This window comes from Oryx dammah, unplaced genomic scaffold, assembly GCF_014754425.2.
Source record: "Oryx dammah isolate SB20612 unplaced genomic scaffold, SCBI_Odam_1.1 HiC_scaffold_11210, whole genome shotgun sequence".
Classification (NCBI taxonomy): domain Eukaryota; kingdom Metazoa; phylum Chordata; class Mammalia; order Artiodactyla; family Bovidae; genus Oryx; species Oryx dammah.
The window spans coordinates 3996012-4022070 of record NW_024080603.1 but is presented as its reverse complement, the minus strand read 5'-3'; the positions used below and the strand labels follow the sequence as shown (position 1 = coordinate 4022070).

The 26059-nt window shown below is 40.3% G+C and overlaps 1 protein-coding gene across 1 annotated transcript in view; it reads right to left on the bottom strand.

The window, feature by feature from the left end:
- Positions 1-26059, bottom strand: part of LOC120860976 (SUMO-interacting motif-containing protein 1-like) — a 74651-nt gene that overhangs the window by 18782 nt on the left and 29810 nt on the right. Inside the window, exons 2-7 of the mRNA XM_040236681.1 lie at positions 23165-24670; positions 19380-19612; positions 18554-18623; positions 14092-14246; positions 5856-6008; positions 3712-3840 (exon numbers count right to left, since the gene is read on the bottom strand). Of these exons, the coding sequence (XP_040092615.1) occupies positions 3712-3840; positions 5856-6008; positions 14092-14246; positions 18554-18623; positions 19380-19612; positions 23165-24670 (2246 nt within the window). The remainder of the gene's footprint in view (positions 1-3711; positions 3841-5855; positions 6009-14091; positions 14247-18553; positions 18624-19379; positions 19613-23164; positions 24671-26059) is intronic.

The following is a 26059-nucleotide window of genomic DNA, read 5'->3' as shown; positions in this document are numbered from 1 at the left end:
GCTCTCTTAGTGGGTAGAGGTAGGAAAGAAATGTATGAATGCACACACACATATAATATATATATAAGTGCTGACACATCTACATTTGTTCCTGTGTCTATCTATTTATTAGGAACCACAAGTTCATACTGATGCCTCCAAATCCAATCCAGCACCACAGGGTTCCTTCTGTCCTTTCCACTTTTCATATGTGTAACTCCCTTCTCGACAGTGAGAAACTTGGCTCTCGTTATCCACAATACATTTAAGTGTTTAATCCTAGAATACATATAAGATAGTTTTTGAATTGTTAATACTTCCTGTGAAAAAGAAATTTACTAACTAGAGTTTAATATTTATTTACACTTCATTTTTTGTCTTTAGCCTGAGGGTATTTAGTCCAAATACTGCGTTTTAACTTACTTGGATGGGCTGGGGAAGATGAACAGTTATCATAAAAGGATAGTATTAGGGATCTTTGTGGTGATGGAACAGTTCTGCATATGTTGATTGTCTTGGGGACTATATGAAGCTACACATTGTGATAAAACTTAGAACTACATATGATGAGTGCAATCTGGGTGAAATGGGTGAATATGTTCTGTAGATTATACCAATGTCAATTTCTTCTTTGTGATACTGTTACAGTTATGCAAAATATAATCACTAGGGGATAGGCAGTGAAGGGTACAGAGGACTGCTCTTACTAGTTTTTGCAACTTCCTGTGAATCTTTATTTAAAAATAAAAAGCAAAGAAAAAAAAGTTGCTTGGGCTCATCCTCCCCGCAACTCTCATCCCTCAGCCCCATTTAAATGAATAATAATTCATTTAAAACACAGGTTAATTTGTTTGTATTGCTTGTTAGGCTCTCCTCCAACTTCCTTACTGATTTATTTTTCTTTTTTGAGTATATAAAACATTAACATGGTTCTAAAAGTCTAAAAGTTATAACTATACAAAGAAGTATATTCAGGAAGTACTATACTATCAATACCAAATTAAGGTCATTATCACTCCAGCCCAGCACCCTAGCTCCTTTCCAGCCCATCTACCCCTGTATGTAAACAATTTGATTGGTCTGCACTTATCTTAACTATGTTTTTTTTACAATTATAATAATGTATATTAAAAATGTTCTCCTTCTTATATGTATGTTTATTATGCATACTTTATGTATTTTGCTTTGTTTACTTAACAATATATTTTGGAAAACAGTTCATAAAAATTTTGCTATTTTTAATATTTACTCTTTTATAGCTACATCTTCATTGTGTAGATATACCACAGACATTCAACCACTGTCCTATGTATGGGAATTTGGGTTGTTTCTAGTATTTTGCAATTATAAACACGCTGTTGTGAATATCATTTTGCATATGTATTTTCATACTGTTAAACGTGTATCTTTAGGATAAATTCCTACACATGATCTTTCTGGGTCAAGAGGTTATGTACATTTAGTTTTGTTAGATATTGTAAAATTCCACCACACACACCCCCGCCCCCCACAGGCTGTAACACTTGCCCACCTGTACCACTTGTAACACTTGTACCCCTTTGCATTACCACCAGCCATGTATGGCACCTACCTGCTTTCCCAAACCTTCACTAACAGAATGTTTTATAGTACTTTAAAATTTTTACTATTTGTATAGGTTGGAAATAGTATCTCAGTGTAGTTTTAATTTATATTTATTTATTTTTTATATACATTTCTTTAAAGATAAATGAAGTTGGACATTATACAAAAACAAAATTACTATCTCTAATAAACATAGATGAAAAAGCCCTTAACAAAATATTAGCAAATTGAATCTGTCAATAGAAAAGAATAATATATTACAATCAAGTAGGGTTTTTATTCCAGGAATGCAAAGTTGGCTATGATTATTTCAATAGATGAACAAAATACATTTTATAATTCAAATACCTATTCTTCACAAAACACTGAATATCTTAGACAAAGAAGGAGGCCTCTTCAATCTGACAATGGGCACCTATGAAACATCCACAGCTAATATTATATTTAATGGTCAAAGACTGAATATTTTTCCTCTCAGATCAGGAATAAGGCAAGGATGTCTCTTCTTATCACTTCTCCAACATTCTATTGGGGGTACCAGCCCTTGCAATAGGGTAAGACAAAGAAGGAAAAGGCATACAGATTGGAAAGGAAGAGATTAAACTTTTCATTTGCAGACAATATATTGTATATATAGAAAATTCTAAGGAAATCACAGAAGAATTCCTTCTAGAATAACTGAATTCAGCAAGGCTGCTGGATTTCTACCACTATCAATGAGCCACTGGAAAATAATAGGTCATATAAGTTATACTTTTGTCAGAACTTTGGAACGATACCTATGTAAATTAGTTTATATCATTTAACTGCATGTAAACTATACATAAACTTTAAAAGATGAAAAGGTAAGGCCATATAAAGTATCTTCTAGTATAATTTGGGATGGTTGCAAATTTTCCCTTCCTGAAAAGTTTTAAATTAGGACCAGGTTTCATTTAAACTATTTTTGTCTATGTTTAGTTTAAATTTGTTTACAGTTACCCACTCCTTAGATTTCCCATCTCTCACTAGAATCTGGGCATAAATAAATAAACAGTATGGGAACTGGATCCAAATGAAATACTAACAAAGTGATAGAGCAAGCATGATTTTATGAATGCTTCCTTCTGGCTGACCATTGTAACGTACTGCCTTCTTTGAACTGACCTTGCAATTAGGAAGTCCTAGGTTTAAATCTGGATTCTAAATCTGATTAGCGATGTAAACTTTGGCTAGTTATTTAACTATTTAGAGTATTTTTTTCATTTGTTAAATGGGAACAACATGATAAAGCTTTATAAAAACATGAGATAATTAATGTAACAATGATTGGCACATTGTATGGATCCAATTAATGTTTGTCTTAATCTTAGCAGGATAGTTTAACTAAATCTTTATTACAATTCTATTTGGAATGAAATTTGCTTCTAACAGAGGAACCAGAAATGTACAAGAGTAGTCTTGGCTACCAACTGGGAGCTTGCGGGATGGGGTGGGAAGCAGAAAAGGAGCTGACAGAGATTCCCTCAAGGGTTACCGCCCTGCAGTGGCTCTCCCATGGTTATTTCCTGTTCCAGCAACTGTTCATGACATTACAGTCATGGTAGCTTATTTTCCTTCCTTTGGATTCTAAAATTACTGGTTCAAAGGAGGAATCATTGGTCCTAGCCAAGAACTCGTATTTCTTTGTCTCTTCCTAACGGAATGCTTCACTAATTAATGTTTAGAGAAAGTGAATTCCCTACTCTTAATATCTGGGCTCATTCTACAGGTTCAACTGTATTCACTCTTGGATCACCTCTTCTTCCCCTTATATGGACAGGCCTATTTCACCCAACAAGACTTTAGTGAACACTTATACCAGGCTCTCTGGCTGAGGGTCAGAGAAGATGGTAGTGCTTAACAGCTAAAAACTTGAGGAATGACTAAAGTTATTAGACAAATGGATAAAGTGGGAAATTTAGGCTGCATTTAAGGTACCCTGCCTCTTCCTAAGAAATTATGCCTTAGTTGCAAATAGTAACAGTTGGTTGAGAAACTATTTCTTTCAAAGGTTAAAGAGACAGGAACTATTTCTCTACCCTTTTCCCCCCTAATTTAACTACTGTTTGGAATTTTCTTTTGAAATTATGTTCCCAGATCAAAAAATAAAACAAAGCTAAGACTCACCTCTGACTCCTCTCAGGAATGTCCAGCACAAACCCAAACATCATTTCAGCAATTTTATTGGAGCTGCACGTGGGGGTCCTGTCCACCTCTACAGCGATAGACAGCATCCTCTGGAGCTGGCATACAATCCTGAGTCCAGAACACAGAACACAAATGAGCAGGAGGGTCCCTGCTGGCTGGGATGAGGTGCCCGCCAGTGTACTAAAGGCTCTTGTAAAGCACACACTAGGTCAGGGAGAACTACTCAAGCATCAGCATGCTTTTATTAGCAATTTCACCTACCTGAATCCCTTTTGCCAGATCATACTATCAACCTCTCAGAACCTGGGGTTGCGCTGCAAAAGCAAGCTGCTTTTAAATTCGAAAATAGAAACATACAATCTTTTAAGAAATATAGTTCTTGTTGCTTATCTATTTATTAAAAAAAAAATGTTGGCCATGCCACAAGGCAAGTGGGATCTTAGTTTCCTGACCAGGGATCAAACCTCTAGAACCTTCCTCAATCTGCCCCTGCATTGGAAGCATGGTGTCCCAACCACTGGACTGCCAAGGAAGTCCGTAGGAACATATAATCTTAAGGATCTAGAGAACTTTAAGGATATCTAACCTAAAACTTCTATATTCTACCGGTGAAGAAACAGCTCAGAATGACTAACAATTATCTGAATTTCTTTGATAGGAGAAAATACAAATTTACTACATAGTTTTCTCCTGTTACCAGTTCCTTTACAACAATCTTTCCCTAAGTTCAGTGTCAGAATTTCAACTGGTGAAATGTGACCCTCTCTCCCATCAGACCGAACTGTGGGAGAGACCCAGGCTGAAGGAAGGAATCTGAGCAGCCCCTCAGAAGGTGAGCCTCACCTGAAGGTAGCCTTTTCTAATGTGCGCTGTTATTTGTGAGGCAAAGAGGGGCTCTGTTTGCAGAAAATCTGCAGCCAGGGACACAATAGGTAGACCAGAGTCAGATCAGATTCTGGCTCTGCAATGACAAGCTATTCAATTTTTGACAAATTACTAAACTGCTCTGAGTCAAAATTCTCTCATCTCAAAAAAGGGGAAATAACACCACCTATTTCATAAAGTTGTGCTGAGTAACAGATCTGGCATATAGGCACTAGTTAATGGTAAACAGCAGTGCCTATTGTTGTTAAGACCATGATAAATTTTCAAGGACTCTAATTTTATTTTTCTAGTATCTACTTATAATTACTATTATCTTTCTATTTTACTATTAGCTTTCTCTTAAGGAACAGTATCTGCCTCTCTCTTGGTCTATATACTGGGGTTCTGACATAATCTTATTTTCCTACTTTAGGACCTTCCCCATTCTGCCCAAGCAAATGCTTCATCGTTCCAAAACATTCTTCCTTTAGATACACAATTGTCTCCTAGATTAGTTAAAATCCACAGTACTTATTTAAGAATCTGGTCAGTGCAACTAAATTATAGCACTGTGAATTTAGTTGCTATATTTGAACAAATGCTATATTTGAAATATCAAGTTTAACTGGCTTTATAAACATAATTGACATAGAATAGCAGGTTACTTGTACAAGGCCAGCTCCAGCCCATAAAATCCTGGCATTTCCCCCAAAATGCCAAGACCACTTTCGATTCTGTTAAAGAAATGCCACAAATTTCTTTCTGGTGCAGTCTGAGGGAATGGGACCTGATCTGGTCTGAGCCATTGCTGTTACAACTTGTTGGAACCTGCAGGTTGAACTGCTATTCTTCTTCCAGGACCGGAGGAGAGAGACCCAGGCCCTTGAGGATTAGAGGCTGCTAGAATGTCCACTACCCATGAGTCCCCATCTGTCAGGGGACAGATGAAGTGGTGAGTGGCTTTGATCCTGCACTGTCTCTGGGAATCTAGGAAGGGGAGGCACTGTTGTTCGCTTTTGCTCCGCTTCAGCTGAATTCACTTAGTGATGTCCTGTTCACCTAGGGAGAAAGATTTGCTTTTGTTTTACCTCTGGAATTAGGAACTTAGCCTTTGGTCAAAATAAGGTAGTTTTTAGTAAGAATCAGCCTATGTTATAAGAGCTGTTAATTTTGGGGAAACTGCTCATAGAGAGTGGTGCTAGTTTCCAACACAGTAAACCGCAGAGCTCCAGGAAAGATAACTTCTGTCTGCTCCTTACAGCTGATTGGCGTTCTTTGTCAGGTTAGGTTGGGAAGAAGGGTGACTACTGCTGGTCTTCAAGATTCCTTTTCCTGGAGAGGTTTGATTCTCATTTGGGGGCTTGATTAATCTGTCTTCAGTTACTGCTCTGATCAACCACTTGATGACATCCCTGCAATGGAGAGAAAGATAAGAAAGAAAAAGTTTAAACTTCTGTCTTACTGTTAGGGTGCTCAGAACTGCAACTTTAACATGGACTCCTAGACACTTAGATTTCCCTAAAGGCAACAGAGAGGAGCCCTTAGGCTATTTTCAACATTTTACAAGTCTAATGGAAACCCTGCATTTAATTGCAGGAAGGTTACAAAGATAACTAAAACGTCAACAATTTTCTTTAAGTTAGAATTGTTGAAAGGGATCTCCAAGGTTAAAGTGTACTATCTGTGGCTTCCTGACCAGGAACATGCCTTGACAAGGCACAAAGTTGGACTAGACAACCTTGCTGGCTTTCTATTATTGGGCTAATAACCAAAGGTTAGAGTCTGTTCAGTGTAGTCATATCTTTTACAGGGTGTAGGTGCTCAGTGTTAGGGAGATAAAAGCTTCTCATACAGTCCACATTTAATTTTGTTGCCTTCTAAAATCTCACTAATAGTAAATACTTTTTTAAAAACCCACAAAGAAGGGAAGAAAAGGAAGGCAGATAATAACGGTAAAAATCTGGAAGTTGGAAAGAAAATGAGTACTTCACAAAACAGAATATTATATAGTAGTGGAAATGAATACACTACAGTGGATAGGTAACAATATGGACAAATTTTAGTACACTATAATATTAAGTGAAATAAAAGTTCCAGCTGATTACATACAGCATGATACTCTTATAAACAGCTAAAAGGAACTAGAATAAAAATATATACTTCACAGGAACACATACAGATGCAATAAACTACATGAAAAAGAAAGAAAAATGATGAACATTTGGGATGCCAATTACTTTGGATGCAAAAAGGTGCAAAAGTGGGTGATAGAGTATGGATGTGTGGTTAGATATAGGTAACTGTCAAGGTCCTAGCCTTTGATTTAAGGGGTGGGGTAAGAGATGCTGATTACAAAATTCAGAGTAACCAATTAGCTAAGTGAATAAGGCAACTGTCATATTTCGATGATGTTTAATCTAACTCTATGCCTTTGGCAAAGGAATACATTTGAACTGACTTGGCAGAATTGAGGAAGCTGAGTCCTAAGCCACCAGTAGAGAAGAGTAATCCTATTTAAAGGCAGTACAAGGTTTCCGTGAAGTTAGGATAAAAGAGGGTAAATTAAAAAATAAATATAATGGTTTATAATCTGTTTAAGAAACTTTGAGAGCCCTAGATCTTCTTTTCTAATCCTGAAGACTACAGGTTAACTCTGTGGAGAGATAAACAGGGTCTCTGGACTAGGATATCAGGCACAGCTGGGAAACAAAGGCATCAAAGCAAAAACAGGGGCGTTAAGTAGACCTGCGCATGCTCAGTGCAGAGATCCTCGCCATCTTCCCACACCTGTCTTTCAAAAACCTGGCATCCTGGTCTCTATCCTTCACGGAGGAGATCTGAAGTCTTTTCTGGAAAACCCATCCAGCCCAAGCGGAAAGATCTAAAGTCATTGACAAGGTATTTTCTAAGAAATGAGAAGCCAGTTCCACCTACAGGAAAACTCAGAAATGACAAGTCCTCACCTGTACTCAGAGCTTCCATCAGCTTTTGAGCACATCAGCTTTTTGCCCTTAAACAAGAATAGAGCGCCAAATTTTTCCAGACATCTATGGACATATTCTAACAGAAGAGATTAAGGGAAAAAACCCCAAACCAACCCGCCTCTCTCCTCAAAAAAGCAACTTGGAGAAAACAGACATTATACAGAAAAGTAACAAAAACAAAAGCTATCATTAGTAACATCAAAGATATTAAAAGATACAGATCTAAGAAAGAAAAAGACAAGAACAGATTCCTATTTATTAATTTTAAAAAGGAACATTTAAAGAAAAAGTAAAAGAGCTCTTGGAAATTAAAAATATAGTAACAGCAATGAAAACTCTATTTTCCAGAAATGAAGGATATGAAATGGCCCACTGAATGTCCAGCATAACAGATGAATATAGATCTAAAACAAGTATACTGGGAAAAAAGATTCTGCAAACATCCAGAGAAAAAAATCAAGGCACATACAAAGAATCAGTAATCAGAGTAGCCTATGGCTTTTTCACAGCAAGAAGCTAGAAGGCAATGGAAAATTTGGAAAATTTCCTTTAATACTCTGTAGAAAAGTTATTTGTAACCTAAATATCTATACTCACACGAATCAATGTGTGGAAGATAAAGATATTTTCAACATACAAAAACTCAAATTTTACTTCCCACATACCTTTCTAAGAAGCTACTGGAGACTGATCCATCAAAACAAGGGAGAAACCCAAGAAAGAAAAGATATGAAACATATCCAACACTGGGAACAGGTGAAGGGAATTTCACATTTATGATAGAGACTTGGCAAAGAGGACAGCCAATCCAGGTTAAAGGAGGTCGAAGTACTCCACCACAGACCTTCAAGAAGAAGAACTTCAGAAGTGGGAACAAACGTCTTGACAGGATATTTAAATCAAACAGCAGAGAATTTGGGACTGACTTCTGATATGCAAAAGAATAGGAGGAAACTAAAAATGAGGCAATTACTAACTCTAAGGAAAACAAAAAATTATGAGTGGAGGGAAAAGTAATCATAGTTTAGTACTGGGCTCAACTCTAACTAGCACACAGTTATAGTGATCAGAACATCAAATACTGATCTAAAAAAAATTCTGATATAGCTATATGATGGTATGGGGGCTGGGAAGTGTATGTGTGTGTGAGGACGGAGAGAGGAAAAAGAGCTAACTCCTCATCTTACAGGTGGGGAGTCAACAGATAGTCAATAATAGTCAATTATAGCCAACAGCAGACAGCAAGGAGATCCAACCAGTCCATCCTAAAGGAGATCAATCCTGAGTGTTCATTGGAAGGACTGATGCTGAAGCTGAAACTCCAATACTTTGGCCACCTGATACGAAGAGCTGACTCACTTGAAAAGACCCTGATGCTGGGAAAGATTGAGGGCAAGAGGAGAAGGGGACGACACAGGATGAGATGGTTGGATGGCATCACCGACTCACTGGACATGAGTTTGAGTAAACTCCGGGAGTTGGTGATGGACAGGGGGGCCTGACGTGCTGCAGTCCATGGTGTCGCAAAGAGTTGGACACAGCTGAGCGACTGTAGTGAACTGAACTGAACAATAAAACATCAATAATTAGCAACACAGGCAAGTTATTCAGCCATGAAGAAGTTAAATCCAAGAAATCTCTTAAATGAAAGAGTTGAAAACAGTTACCGCTGTTGGAAAAGAAAATGGGGGTGAGATCATCTGGGGACAACTATATTTCTTAAATTGTATAGAACTAGATTACTCTTTGTATGCACAGTTAAAAAGAAAAGAAAATCCCTTAAGGGGCCACATGGAGACTGACTTACCACCACTCTTTTAAAAGCTTATTTTTGAGGTATAATTTATATAAAATAAATTGCACACGTTTTTTGTTTAATGAGGTTTTTTTTTTTTAATTTTAAGACAGAAAATGGAAATTTTAATTGCACCAAGCTGAGGATTACAACCCAGGAATAGCCTCTACTCTGGCAACTAAAGGTCAAAGCACAGTTATATCATTTGATGAGTTTAGATAAATATATGCACATATCCATGTACCACAACCTCAATCTAATAGCCATCTCTTATTGAATCAAAGGGCTTCCCAGATGCTCAGACGGTAAAGCATCTGCCTGCAATGCACGAGACCCGGGTTCGATCCCTGGGTCGAGAAGATTCCCTGGAGAAGGAAATGGCAACCCACTCCAGTACTCTCGCCTGGGAATCCCATGGATGGAGGAGCCTGGTAGGCTATCGTCCATGGGGTCGCAAAGAATCGGACATGACTGAGTGACTTCAATTTAGTTTTAGTTTTTTATTGAATCAAATATAGCTGGTTTTCTCTCAGGCTGGAATTGACTTTTTTCATTAAGAAAGCACAAAATAGTGTATTTTATTTGCATTTAGAGGTCATAAATTGCCATCTTTAAACTCAAGAGTTTAGTGTTGGGTACACTGAGAGGCTCACGCCCTGAAAGGTGGAAATGAAAGTGAGCAACTTGTTAACGGACTGAGTTGGGTTCATGTCTCCCATCTCCCAATTCAACGTCTAAGCTCATAAAGCAGAATGGTCAGGAGAGCTGCTGTCACTATTTAAATTGTTGTTTTCAATTTTATACCCAGTTATGCTATCCTGTGCTCTTGTAGTTTCGCTACTTACTGATTTTCTACCCCTATAATTAACATGTAAACTTTACAAAAAATGCCACATTCACGGAAATGGATGGAAGCAGGCAAACCTAGGGAGAAAAAGCCGTTGTCATTGTTATTGCTCAGTTGCCCAATTGTGTCTGACTCTTTGATACCCCATGGACTGCAACACGCCAGGGCTCCCTAGCCCTCATCATCTCCCAAAGTTTGCCCAAGTTCATGTCCATTGAATTGGTGATGCCATCCATCCATCTCATCCTTTGATGCCCTCTTTTCCTTCTGCACTCAGTTTTCCCAGCTGACTGATAATCAAAAACATAGTGAAATGTCCTTCTTTTTTAATTAAAGGAATTATAATAGTCAATATCCCATATTGGCCTGTGAAAACTATTCTTAACAAATATGTAAGAACATATGAGAATGTATATGACTGAAAAAATCTCAGTGATGTTTTAAAAAAAGGAATGCTGAAGAGAACAGTTTCCAAAAGAAGCAAAAGAAGGGGGTAGTTCCAGGATGAAAATTCTAGTCTGAGATCCCTACCCTAGAAACTACATTTCCCCCTACTTTTATAAGGATATGGTAGTTTCCCACTCTGAAGCTTCTAGAAGCTTTAGCCCTGATTTTACAGAAAAAACATGTGTTTGCTACCTTATTGTATCTTGTTCCATGTAACCTATTATCATAAAAGATTTCTCAGAAAGCTCAGTTCAGTTCAATTCAGTCGCTCAGTCATGTCCGACTCTTTGCAACCCCATGAATTGCAGCATGCCAGGCCTCCCTCTCCATCACCAACTCCTGAAGTTCACTCAAACTCATGTCCATTGAGTCGGTGATGCCATCCAGCCATTTCATCCTCTGTCGTCCCCTTCCCCTTCTGCCCCCAATCCCTCCCAGCATCAGGGTATTTTCCAATGAGTCAACTCTTTGCATGAGATGGCCAAGGTATTGGAGTTTCAGCTTTAGCATCAGTCCTTCCAAAGAACTCCCAGGACTGATCTCCTTTAGAATGGACTGGTTGGATCTCCTTGCAGTCCAAGGGACTCTCAAGAGTCTTCTCCAACACCACAGTTCAAAAGCATCAATTCTTCGGCGCTCAGCTTTCTTCACAGTCCAACTCTCACATCCATACATGACCACTGGAAACCCAAAAAAGATGTCCTTTTCATTATAGGGGACTGGAATGCAAAAGTAGGAAGTCAAGAAACATCTGGAGTAACAGGCAAATTTGGCCTTGGAATACAGAATGAAGCAGGGCAAAGGCTAATAGAGTTTTGCCAAGAGAATGCACTGGTCATAGCAAACACCCTCTTCCAACAACACAAGAGAAAACTCTACACATGGACATCACCAGATGGTCAACACCAAAATCAGATTGATTATATTCTTTGCAGCCAAAGATGGAGAAGCTCTATACAGTCAGCAAAAACAAGACCAGGAGCTGACTGTGGCTCAGGTCATGAACTCTTTATTGCCAAATTCAGACTTAAACTGAAGAAAGCAAGAAAACCACTAGACCATTCAGGTATGCTGCTGCTGCTGCTGCTGCTAAGTCGCGTCAGTCATGTCCAACTCTGTGTGACCCCATAGGCTCCTCTGACCCTGGGATTCTTCAGGCAAGAACACTGGAGTGGGTTGCCATTTCTTTCTCCAAAGCATGAAAGTGAAAAGTGAAAGTGAAGTCGCTCAGTCGTGTCCGACTCTTGGCGACTCCATGGACTGTAGCCTACCAGGCTCCTCTGTCCATGGGATTTCCCAGGCAAGGGTACTGGAGTGGGGTGCCATTGCCTTCTCTGATTCAGGTATGACCTAAATCAAATTCCTTATGATTATTCAGTGGAAGTGAGAAATAGATTTAAGGGCCTAGATCTGATAGATAGAGTGTCTGATGAACTATGGACAGAGGTTCGTGACATTGTACAGGAGACAGGGATCAAGACCATCCCCATGGAAAAGAAATGCAAAAAAGCAAAATGGCTGTCTGGGGAGGCCTTACAAATAGCTGTGAACAGAAGAGAAATGAAAAGGAGAAAAGGAAAGATATAAGCATCTGAATGCAGAGTTCCAAAGAATAGCAACGAGAGATAAGAAAGCCTTCCTCAGCAATCAATGCAAAGAAATAGAGGGAAACAACAGAATGGGAAAGAATACAGATCTCTTCAAGAAAATTAGAGATACCAAGAGAATATTTCATGCAAAGATGGGCTCGATAAAGGACAGAAATGGTCTGGACCTAACAGAAGCAGAAGATATTAAGAAGAGGTGGCAAGAATACACAGGAGAACTGTACAAAAAAGAGCTTCACGATCCAGATAATCATGATGGTGTGATCACTCACCTAGAGCCAGACATCCTGGAATGTGAAGTCAAGTGGGCCTTAGAAAGCATCACTACGAACAAAGCTAGTGGAGGTGATGGAATTCCAGTTGAGCTATTTCAAATCCTGAAAGATGATGCTGTGAAAGTGCTGCACTCAATATGCCAGCAAATTTGGAAAACTCAGCAGTGGCCACAGGAGGAAAAGGTCAGTTTTCATTCCAATCCTGAAGAAAGGCAATGCCAAAGAATGCTCAAACTACCGCACAATTGCACTCATCTCACACGCTAGTAAAGTAATGCTCAAAATTCTCCAAGCCAGGCTTCAGCAATACGTGAACCATGAACTTCCAGGTGTTTAAGCTGGATTTAGAAAAGGCAGAGGAACCAGAGATCAAATTGCCAACATCTGCTGGATCGTGGAAAAAGCAAGAGAGTTCCAGAAAAACATCTATTTCTGCTTTATTGACTGTGCCAAAGCCTTTGACTGTGTGGATCACAATAAACTATGGAAAATTCTGAAAGAGATGGAAATACCAGACCACCTGACCTGCCTCCTAAGCAGCCTATATGCAGGTCAGGAAGCAACAGTTAGAACTGGACATGGAACAACAGACTGGTTCCAAATAGGAAAAGGAGTACGTCAAGGCTGAATATTGTCACCCTGCTTATTTAACTTATATGCAGAGTACATCATGAGAAACACTGGGCTGGAAGAAGCACAAGCTGGAATCAAGATTGGCAGGAGAAATACCAATAACCTCATATATGCAGATGACACCGCCCTTATGGCAAAAAGTGAAGAGGAACTCAAAAGCCTCTTGATGAAAGTGAAAGAGGAGAGTGAAAAAGTTGGCTTAAAGCTCAACATTCAGAAAATGAAGATCATGGCATCCGGTCCCATCACTTCATGGGAAATAGATGGGGAAACAGTGGAAAGTGTCAGCCTTTATTTTTAAAAACATGTGTTTGCTACCTTATTATATCTTGTTCCATGTAACCTATTATCATAAAAGATTTCTCAGAAAGTAGCAGTGGCAAATAAGGCTTATCCTGAGCTACTCAGTAGGGGGTGGGAGTAAATTCAGGCTTATAGCAGCTGTGAAGGTTACACAAGTTCATGTTTTCCCCTGTGTCTCTTGAGGCTGTCTGAACAAAACTGAAATAGAATAATGGAAGTCTGATGGTCTCAGGAGGAAAAACCACACAAGTTATGGCACCTGACACACAGTTGGTACAGAGGTTTTTTTTCTAGGACTGTCTATATATCTGCCTGCAACGCAGGAAACCTGGGTTCGATCCCTGGGCCAGGAAGATCCCCTGGAGAAGGGAACGGCAACCCACTCCAGTGTTCTTACACGGAGAATCCCATGGACAGAGGAGCCTGGTGGGCTAGAGTCCATGGGGTTGCAGAGTCAGACACAACTGAGCAGCTAACACTTTCCCTTTCATAGTAATAATAACTATCCCTGTTACATTTTCTAGTTACTAGACAGTCTCATCCACCTGATGTGTTCTCCGGACTTGATGACTCTTGTCATCCCAGGCTTCGGATGGCTGGTTACCTGACATTGTGGGGTTGCTTGTCACAGGACAGCACAGTGCTTGCAATGGCTTGCTGCAGGTGCTGTCGCTGCTTCCTCAGGATCTGCTGGAAATCATCTTCCAGGGTCTGTACTACATAACGCAGAAAGAAGACTCGCCCAGGCAGGTTTTGTCCCTTAGGAAGAAAAAATGAGAAGTAAGTATTTGCTCTCAGTCTCCTGGATGACACTGAGCACTGGGCTCTCATAAATACTAAATCAAGGGAATATGCATGAGTCAACAAGTGTGTCTGTATCCAAAGGAGAGGCCTGTGGGAGAGAGCAAGCAGCCTAGGTCATTACAGAAGTGGGCAAACAAGGCAATCCTAGAGCTTGAAAAGTCAGTTTCTCTCTCTCACTGAACCTCAGTGGTGAACCCCAGTCTCAAGAGAGGCCCCAAGCTGTGTATATCGGAACAGAGAGATAGAAAAATGACTGCTAAGCTGCTATATCAAACCACCATGATCTTTATCCCACTCCCAAACTTCTAGTAACATGAGCTGATATACAGTCTATTGTTTAAGCAACTCTGAGCTGGGTTTTTTGTTACAGGTGAAATGATCCTAATTGCTGAAGCCCAGCTAATGCAGGTAAAAAGCCATGGGCTTTGGTGATGCAGAGACCTTATTTATTTGTTTGAAACTCAGCCCCATTCCTTATTTAACTTACTGCTCTGAGTCTCAGTGTCCTCATGATTTACATGGTGAACACCCTAACCTTACCAAAGCCAGGCAGGCATGCACAATTTGTTGGTTTCCTTTTACTGATAAAGAAAGACTTAATTCTGGCCTTGTTCTATTTGTTTTCTAAATGCCTTATAGTTTTTTGGTCCTTCATTTCCTACATCAGTCTTTTGCCTTTAGTTGATTTTTTTTTTTAATGAAATGCTTATATTCTTTTCTAATTTCCTTTTCTGTACATTCTCTAGCTAGTGTCCTTGTGGTTACCATGGGGATTACACTTAACATTCTAAAATTATAATACTTTGAATTTATACTATGTTCACTTTAATAACACACAAAAGCTCAGTTCTTTATGGCTCTGTTCCCACCTGTTTTAATTGAAGTCACAAAACTACATTGTGTGACCAAAAATAAACTCATAATTCTTTAAAAACTTTTTGGTTTATTTATTTAGTTTTGGCTGCTCTGGGTCTTCACTGTTGTGCTCAGGCTTCCTCCAGTTGCTGCAAGTGGGGGCTCCTCTCTAGTTTCGATCTGTGAGCTTCTTGCTGTGGTGGAGACTTCTCTTGTTGCAGAGCATGGTCTCCAGGGCGCGTGGGCTTCAGTCGTTACGGCTTGCGGGCTCTAGAGACACAAGGGCTTAGTTGCCCCATGGCATGTGGAATCTTCCCAGTCCGGGGATGGAACCCGTGTCCCCTTCACTGGCCGGCAGATTCTTAACCACTGGACCACCAGGGAGGTCCAATAATTCTTTTCAGTTCTTTTCAATCTTTCAAATTATGTAGAAAACACAATGTGGAGTTACAAAGTTAAATAACATTAGCTTTTAAATTAATAATTTAAAAAGGTATTAGTCACTTAATACATTATAGAAAACCAATGTGGAGTTACAAATCACTGTCATAATGGTTTTTATAATTGCCCATGTATTTATCTTTACTAATATCTACTTCTTCATATGTCTTCAAGTTACCGTTTAGTATTTCATTTTACCCTGCAGGACTTCCTTCAGCATTTCCTGCTGAGTAGGACCAGTGGGAATGAATTCCTTCAGCTCTTGTTTATCTGGGAGTTTCTTTACCTCTCCCTCATTTTTGAGGGACAGTTTTGTTGAATACAGGAATCTTGGTTGAGTTTTACTCTTTAGCACTTCAAATGTATCACCCCACTACCTTCTGGCCTCACTTCTGATGAGAAATCTTGCTGAGGCTCTTGTATCGACGTGTCACTTCTCTCCTGCTGCTCATTCTCATTTCTTGAAGGCAAGTTTTGCCAGATATGGTATTCTTGGTTGACAGCTCTTTTCTTTTAGAACTTTGAATACATCATCCCATTACCTTCTGACCTACATGGCTTCACTGAGAATTTGCTGAGAGACTTATACAAACTCACTTGTATGTGATAATTCACTTTTTCCTCGCTGCTTTTAAGTCTGACTTTGGACAGTTCGATTATAACGTTTCTTGGTGTGAGTCTCCTTGGTTTACCCTCACTGGTGTTAACCTTCTTGACTCTGTGTGTCTATTTCTCTCCTCAGAGTTGGGAGGTTCTTTGATCACTGGGCTCTCTGCCCCTCTCTTTTCCTTCTCTGGACTTCCCATAATGTATGTGTGGTCTGTTTAATGATGCACCATAGTCCCGCAGGTGCTCATCAATTTTGTTCACTGTTTTCTTTTTGCTACTCCGTCTCAAGGATTTCGAAGACCTTTCTTCATGTTCACTGATATGTTTTCCTCCTGCCTGATCAAGACTGTTGTTGAATTCCTCTATTGAAATTTTCAATTCAGTTATTATACTTTTCAGCTCCAGAATATGTTTGATTATCTATAGTTTAAAATTTTAATATTCTCATTTTGTCCATGCATCATTTTCCTGCTTCATTTTGTTTGTGTTCTGTTTTAGCTCCTTGAGCATCTTTAAAATTCTTTCTCAGGAAGTTCAGAGATTTGTATTTCTTTAGGGTCACTTTCTGGAACTTTATTTCATTCTTTTGATTGGGCCGCACTTCCCTGTTTCTTTGTGTGCCTTGTACTCTTCTCTTGAGATTTAAACATTCGAAAAAAACAACCAACTTTCCCAGTCTTTATGCATTGAGTTCATACAGGGCAAGGCCCTTAACAATCAGTCTGGCTAAAGGTTCTCAGCGCTCTCAGAACTTTTCTGGAGATATGTTTTCTCTGAGCTTGTGTGTATGCTTTTATCTGTTTTAACTCCCCAAGCAGCTTGCCCTTGTTTCTTCTCAAGAGCCACAGTCTCTTGCTCCCCCAGTACCTGTTTATGGAAATGCATACTCTCTGAAGCTCTAAAATGCTGCAGTGCTCACCTTTCTTTTCAGCTAGAAAACTAAGCCAGGGTTTTCAATAGTGTTCTGAGTCAGGTAAGACAAAAACTAGGCCCATAACAAGCCAAAACACTGGACTTGATGTTCTCTCCTTTGTTTCCATCCCGAGGGAGAAGCCAGGGTATGGGAGATTTCCTCCCAGTAGCATTGCGCTAAGCTGGGTACAGGGAGGGGCACACAAAAAATACCAAAAGCATTCCTACTCCTTTTAATGGAGTCCCTTCTTGGTTATGCTTTGGTCTGGGTACTGCAACTTTTCAACTGGTTTCTAGAGTTTTCACAAAGGTATTCTGGTCCATATATTGTTGTTAAGTTGGTGTCTCCATTGGGGAACAAGGGCCTGGAGTGTCTTTATCTACCATCTTGGTGGTATTTCTCAGATCATCCTTTCTTAAAGCCCTGTGGTTTTTTGCTCCAATCTGGAGTGACTTTAGGTCTATTATTATGGTAGTCTCAGGACCTCTCTTTCTTATTCTTCTGGATTAGATTTCTCCCCTATTCTTTGTAGGCATATCTTCAAGTAACCTATGAAATGAGGTGTATGAATATTTTTTCAAGCTTGTACATGTCTGGAAATGTCTTTATTCCACCCTCACACTTGATCAATATCTTGGCTGACTACAGAGTTCTAAATTGACAATAATTTGTTCCATCCATGTTCTTTTGGGTAAGTAGACACAAAGCTGGCAATTAAGCTCAAGGATCCCTAAAGGTCAGAATGTAGACTTTTTTCTGGAGCACCAACTCTACACTGAAAGGAAGTGAAAGTGAAAGTAAAGTCGTGTCCAGCTCTTTGGGATCCCAGCCTACCAGGCTCTGGCAGGACTGCAGCCTACCAGGCTCCTTCATCCATGGGATTCTCGAGGCAAGAGTACTGGATTGGGTTTCCATTTCCTTCTCCAGGGGATCTTCCTGACCCAGGGATCGAACCCAGGTCTCCCGCACTGCAGGCAGACGTATTACCCTCTGAGTCACCAGGGAAGCCCATGTAAGAAGTCCAAAAATTCTCTGTTCTAAAGGGCAGATTTCCTTCCTCTTTGGCAAGCCTGTGTTCTAGCCTGTAGCTTTTGCTGCCTAGCCTCATCAGTCATCACTTTTACATTTCCTTTAGCTTTTCCAGTCTTCATTCAAATCTGTTGTCTTTCCCCTTATTTTCAGTGCCGTAGGTTCATAACTTCTTCTATTCATTTACTGTTATTTTAAGTGAAATCTTAAGAAGAGGAGGAATAAATGAGTATATTCAATCTTGAACTGGAAGACAGCACATACCACTTCAATAGAAATATTTTGGTCTGGATCGGGGGAGTAAAAGCTAAAAGGAAGGAATAATGGCAAAGACTGTACTACCAGATTTACTGTCACTTTTGTTTCTAGTTAAAACTTCCTCCGCAAAAGATTTCTGCATGCAAACTGTTGTTACCTCTTCCTCCATGACATAAGCGAGCAGCTTCCAGTCCCACTCCACCGTCTTGGCATTAGCTGGATGTAGCCTGAAAGTCAAGCAACAGCAGTTAGAATTCTGGAGATTTTAGTGGAAGGAAGGATGGGATCTGGAAGACAATAGAAGCAAGAAGCCTCTTCTTATCCTCAGTGCTCTTGCCCACCCTTGTCTCTGAGGGAAGTAGAACTTCATTTTTTTTTTTCTGGCTACCTAGTATCTACTTCTATTTTGGGAGGCATTAGCACTCCAATTTTGCCTTGAAGAAATCAACTCTTTATTACTCTTAGCCCAGTGGCTTTCACCCACTAGGACCCTGGGATGAAGCCTATGAAGCATGTTGAGCTAATCATGATATTCTGTCCCACCGTTCACATGACTGGCTCAAAGACAGACTCATGTCGTATATCATGCCAATTAAAACCTGTAAGACTCAGTTTCAGAACTCTCATGTGATTATAAAGGAAATGGATGCTCTCTTGTATTAAGAGTGTCTGAGAAAGCCACCATATGAAGCCTAGAAACAGAAGCAAAGTAAAGCTGAAAAATGGATACTGGAAACCATTTTGGAGCTGAATTAAGTCACATCTTACTCCTAGATTTCTAGGTTTTTAGTAACATGTGTCATTAAATTCTCTTTTATCATTTGTTAAAGCCAGTTTGGATTGAGTTCCTGTCACTTGCAATCCAAATAATATTAATATACTGTCACCCGCTCTAACATTTAGTTGAATAAATCTTAGGCAAGAGAAAATTGTGCCCTGATTCCAGGTTCCCTAAAAGATTTGCCAACAGCCAAGGTTCATACTGTTGAATTTTCATGAGAAGCATGTAGGCCTCCTTTAGAACATCCACAGTCTCAGAGCCACTGAGCAGGATTTTCTGGATGATGTGAGCCACAATTTCTCGGGGCGGGTAATGCTGGGGTGACACAAAGTCCATCAAAAACTGCACAGTCCCCAAGGGGAAATTTTCTTCAATGGTGTTTATCACCATCCTTAATCTTCGATGAGGGATAGGTTCTAATTTTTGACCCTTGTTCTGTAGAGATAAAAAGAAAATAAATTAGGATAGGTTTCTATAGACAAAAACACCATAGGTTCTAGAAAAAGTTGAAGACAGCATTTGAAATATTCATAATTAGAAAAACTGAGATTGGAAAGCCTTATCTAAAAAACTTCTAATGATATGGGAAATGCTTATATTAAGTTAAATAAGAATTCAAAGTTCTACATGTAAACATGACTTCATCTGTTAAAATATAGCATAGAAAGGAAAGTACAAGAATAAAGAGCTAGCCTAAGTTGATTCTGAAGTGAGGGTGGTAAGATATTTAGGGGTAGTTATGATACTATATCAGATATTAAAACAAAAAGATGAAGAAAGATGTTTTAAATATGTTTCATTGTTAGAAGAATTTCATTTGTTGATTTTTTTTTTCAGTTCAGTTCAGTTCAGTCGCTCAGTCGTGTCCGACTTTTTGTGACCCCATGAATCACAGCACACCAGGCCTCCCTGTCCATCACCATCTCCCAGAGTTCACTCAAACTCATGTCCATCGAGTCGGTGATGCCATCCAGCCATCTCATCCTCTGTTGTCCCCTTTTCCTCCTGCCCCCAATCCCTCCCAGCATCAGAGTATTTTCCAATGAGTCAACTCTTCGCATGAGGTGGCCAGAGTACTGGAGTTTCAGCTTTAGCATCATTCCTTCCAAAGAACACCCAGGGCTGATCTCCTTCAGAATGGACTGGTTGGATCTCCTTGCAGTCCAAGGGACTCTCAAGAGTCTTCTCCAACACCACAGTTCAAAAGCATCAATTCTTTGGCACTCAGCTTTCCTCACAGTCCAACGCTCACATCCATACATGAACAATGGAAAAACCATAGCCTTGACTAGATGGACTTTTGTTGGCAAAGTAATGTCTCTGCTTTTCAATATGCTATCTAGGTTGGTCATAACTTTTCTTCCAAGGAGTAAGCGTCTTTAATTTCATGGCTGCAATCACCATCTGCAGTGATTTTGGAGCCCCCCCAAAATAAAGTCTGACATTGTTTCCACTCTTTCCCCATCTATTTGCCGTGAAGTGATGGGACCAGAGGCCTTTTTTATTTTTTAGTCAAGAGTAAATATTAAGCTGCTTCACCCCCTGCCCCTACCCTCAAACAGCACGTATATAGACTGAGAATGTGTAAAAAAACTTTCCATTATCTAGGTGGTGAAATGATGGATACTTTTTCCTCTGTATGTACCTTTGTATTTTTCACTTTTTCTGTAATAGACAAATAATCAGAAGAAAAACAAATGCTAAAAAGTCTGTTATGGGAATAGTATAATAAAAATAATTATAATAATTTTTTTAACATCTAACTTATTCTCACTTAATTCTCACAACTCTAAGAAATACATGTTATTATTATTCCTATTTCATACATAAGGAAACAGACTTAGAGAGAAAGCACTTGTCATGAAACAGAAGTTGGTTTCATATGGTGCTATTACTTCAGAGCTACCCTCTACATTCATACTCTCTATAAACAACAAACCCAACAATAATAAATATATTTTTGTTAAAACTCCCAATTATTAAAAAATTTAAAGTGCCTACAAAAAGGCCAAAAGGAAGGAAATATACCCAACTATTAATATTAATAAATGCTGACTGATAGCATCATGTGGGTAATTATTTTTTAATATTATATACTTTAAAATGTTTTATACTAAGCAAGCAAGCATTATTTCAAAATCTGAGAATAAGCATTAATTTTGAAACACCAACTAGACAAAATTTTGACAGTTTACGTGTAACAGTAAAATAGTGATTGCTAGAATTGCCCTTCTAGGGAGAGGGCAGTTAGCATTTTGGAGGAAAGAAGTTCAGCTAGTTTTCTTACGTCTCAAGCCACCTGAGTAGAACTCCGCTGATCTCACTGATGAGAAACCAACACTGTAAATAGTATGTAATAAGAATTAAGAGCAAGAGAAGAATAAAAATCTTGCTCGGTGACTATTTTATGTGTGATGCACTTTATGATCTTGAAACTGTATTTTATTCATTACTTGCCTACAAATGGGGACCTCTACAAATTTTAGATAAAGTTTATAAACTGTTCTAATGCCCTTATCCTTAAGGGGAACTACTATTCATAGAACATTTCTATAAACCCTGAAAGGTTGCTTCATGTGTCTATGTGTTTACCTTTAAACCAAACAATGGCGTGATACAGGCGTTATGACCCATTCTAGAGCTAAAGTGAAAGAGACTCAGCAGAGTTAATTAAGTGGCAGCATAGAGCCTGGCCAGGAAGTCACTGGGCGAATTACTGTATAGCTTAGCAAGCGGCAGCACACAGGCTTCTCTCTAGTTGTGCTATGTGGGCTCCAGAGCACGTGGGCTCAGTAGCTGCAGCACTTGGGCTTAGCTGCCCCATGGCATGTGGGATATTAGTTCCCCAACCAGGGATTGAACCAATGTCCCCTGCACTGGAGGGGGACATTGGAGGGTTTTCTAATATAGGGGATTATATTCAACATCTTGTGAAAACCTATAATGGAGTATAATCTGAAAAAATAATGGAACCACTCAGCTATACACTTGAAACTAACATGATATTGTAAACCAACTATATTTCAATAAAAATATTATTAGAGTGATCCTAGCAGATATGATTTTTTTTTTTTTTTTTTGCAGTTCCCTAATGACTGGCTTAAGACTCAACATTCAAAAAACTAAGGGCATGGCATCCGGTCCCATCACTTCAAGGCAGACAGATGGGGAAACAATGGAAACAGTGACAGACTTTATTTTCTGGGGCTCCAAATCACTGTAGATGGTGACTGCAGCCATGAAATTAAGACACTTGCTCTTTGGAAGAAAAGCTATGACCAACCTAGACAGCATATTAAAAAGCAGAGACATTACTTTGCCCACTAAAGTCCATCTAGTCAAGGCTATAGTTTTTCCAGTAGTTGTGGATGGATGTGAGAGTTAGATCACAAAGAAAGCTGAGCACTAAAGAACTGATGCTTTTGAACTGTGGTGCTGGAGAAGATTCTTGAAAGTCCCTTGGACTGCAATGAGATCAAACCAGTCAATTCTAAAGGAAATCAGTCCTGAATATTTATTGGAAGGACTGATGTTGAAGCTGAAACTCCAATACTTTGGTCACCTGATGCAGAGAGTCGACTCACTGGAAAAGACTCTGATGCTGGGAAAGATTGAAGGCAAAAGGTGAAAGGGGCACCAGAGGATGAGATGGTTAGATAGCATCACCTACTCAGTGGACATGAATCTGAACAAACTTTGGGAGATCGTGGAGGACAGAGGAGCCTGGCGCGCTGCAGTCAATAGGGTCACAAAGAGTCAGACATGACTTAGCGACTGAACTACAACAATGTGATGTCTCCAGTGCTGGTTTCTAAGTGTGAGGCTGAATTTGAACCCGGACCCATTCTATATTGGATGGTTCCACAAATGGGAGAAAGATAATGTGAAACTCAACTGGTCCTATTCTCTCATGTGTGGACCCCCTTGAGCATATACAAGGCCTATACAAAGGACACTTGATCCCCAAAGGAAGGCATGTTAGCTCACCTCTCTTGTGTCTTTATCTGGTATTAGTGTCTGGAAGAAGAGGTGATGCACTGGAGGTCGTAAGAAGTACTTCAGTCTATGTAGGCACGGTCTGTTGTACAACCCGCCTTGCGGTATCTGTGTCTGTATCAGGGCACACCCAGGGTTGACAGGCTCTGACAGTGATCTCTCTTTTCTGGCTGGATATTCTGTGACAGAGAGCCAAGGAACTTCCTCTAAGGAAGTCTCAAACTCTGGGGACTGTGGGCTGGGAAAGGAGCTTGGAGAGGCTGGAGCTGAGATATCCATAGGAGTGTCACGGTTCTGTATGTCATTCTGCGGAGAGGCAGGCCCGATTTTTGGTAAATGAGCCAACTGTCCAACTGGGGGTGGCATGTCCCCAAGTGAATGCAGGGCATCTCCTGATAAGTGTGAGACTTCTCTAGATGAAAGTGGCACACTTGCTGGTGACGCGGGCGCATCTCCCGCTGATGGTGGCGCACCTGCTGATGGGGGTGTGTTGACGGGTGACTGTGACGCATCTGCGGGTGGCTGCGGCATGCTGACCAGAGGCGGTGGCATGCCTCTCGGTGACTGCGGCGTGCTGACTGGTGACAGCGGCATATCTTCGGATGACTGTGGCATGTCTCCCAGGGACTGTGGCACGCCCTGTAGATGGACCACATCTTCCAGATATGACATATTCTGAGGTGGACCTGGTACATCTTGAGGTAGGCCCAGTGAGTGTTGCGGTGGGCAGAGTGAGTCTTGAGGTGGGCTTGGTGAGCACTGAGGAGGCCATGATGAATCATGAGGTGGACTTGGCATACCCTGCTGGGGGCCTGGCACATTCTGAGGGCAGGGCATGTCTTGAGGAGGACATGGCTCTTCCTGAGGCAGGTGAGGCACAGTTTGTAGCTGGTACTGCATCGTTTGTGATGGGCATGACAAGGCTCGCGGTGGGCATGAGGAGGCTCGAGGTGGACATGGTGAGGCTCGCAGTGGGCATGGCAAGGCTTGTGGTGGGTATGGCACATCTTGCTGTGGGCATGGCAAGGGTATCCTTTGATGGTTACTGCTACTATTATTGCTGGTCTGGGGGAGGGAGTGAATATTTGAAGAGGATTGTAGGCTTGCCAAGAAGCTGAGGTCACCTTTGAATATGGTTGAGCTACAGTTCGGCTCTACTGGGTAAACAGAGTCCCCTCTGATAGACATGGGTGGCTGGGGACCTTCGAATGCTGTTTCTTCCAAAAGGTCCAAGTCCACAGGATCACTGTTGATGATTCTCCGTGCTGCAGGCCTAGAGCTTCTGTCCACCCACCCTTCCATTACCTCTTTGCTGGAGAGGCTGGCACATGCTTGAAGACTGGCTGGCTCTTTCTGGGAAGGAGCAACAGGTTCTAGAGTCAAGTCAAGCGTGGCAATAGGTCTACTTTCTTCCTCAGATCCTGTTAGGTCAATCACACAGAGTCCACTGCGATCCTTTGCCCTTGGTCTGGTTTCTCTAGTTAAGTCGATGATGTCCTGTTGAAGGATTGTGAGAAGATAAGAGGTTAAGTTATAGGGGGAGAGGGGGTGTCTTAGCTTTATCTAAGAGGACTTAAAGCTTAACTTTTAAGCCTAAACCTATTTTACCTTTTCATTTCGCTGGCAATTTACATATCTTGTGTAACGTAAGTATTAGTTTATTTCCTTTGGTCAAAATTTCACTATTGTCAAAGCTGCCAACTTCCATACCTTCTTAAATTATCCAAAGGCCATAAGCACATAACAGAGGGCACAGAGGGAAATGTTTTATGATCCATGGTAGACAGGGGAGTAGTAGCGAAGATTTCAACCTTAAGTCAAAGTGAAAAGCAACCTTTGTTTGGAAAAGCAAATACACAGGATAACCTACAATAGAAGCAAAAGAAGGGGAGCTAGTACAAGAGAATCTACTTTGTGCCAAGAACACGGTGAGTGCTTCCATACATCTTTAATTTTCACAGTTACCCTGTCAGGAAGCCATTTTATCATCAGGAAGGCATTATCATCTCCATTACACAGGTTGGGGAACTAGAGTTTAGAGGGTTATGAATTATTTAGCTATGAAGCAGAGAAAGACACTCAAACCCAGGCCTGTTTCTTTCTTTTCCTGTTAGGCCCTAAGAATGTACCACCTCATTCAATGTATAATCAGCTTATAGTCAGATATGGAGGATAATACAATAAGGGTTATAAACCTAACCATTGTAAGTTTAAGCCTACATTAATTACAGAAATATCTTCTATCTTCACTACCATTCCTTGGCAAAATGATTAAGCAGTTCACAAAGTCTAATGATGCCAGTTGAGGTACTTAAACAACCTCTGTGTCAGGAGCCAGGAATAATATCGCTCTATCTTCCAGGTGTCTCTTCACTTGGTTGGGTACCACTGCCACTGGTATATTAGGTAGCAACTGCTGGGCTACCAATACTATCGCTGCTACCACAGTTTCCACACTATTTCTTTTAGCAAATGTGATGGTTACCACTGTCAACAGCACCAAAGCTGGACACAGGATTCTGGGTGAGTCAAGTGAGAAGTTGGCATGCATCTAATCCTGGAATAGGGGTTGCTTGGTGAAACCAAATGCCTCACTCCTAAGAAGCAGCCATAGAGCATCACTGCCTCTCTACTGCTGGCTGAACTCAACATAAAGAGCTGTAAGGTCTGAATTGAACTCCTCTGCCATGGCCAACTCCTAAAACACAATATTATCATGTCTCTTTCACTTAAAACCCACCATATGAGGTACAGGATAAAGGACAAAGGCCTTAGTAAGACGCATGAAAAAGTTGAAGTCCCTCAGTCGTGTCCCACTCTTTGCAACCCCATGGACTATATAGCCTGCCAGGCTCCTCCGTCCATGGAATTCTCCAGGCAAGAATA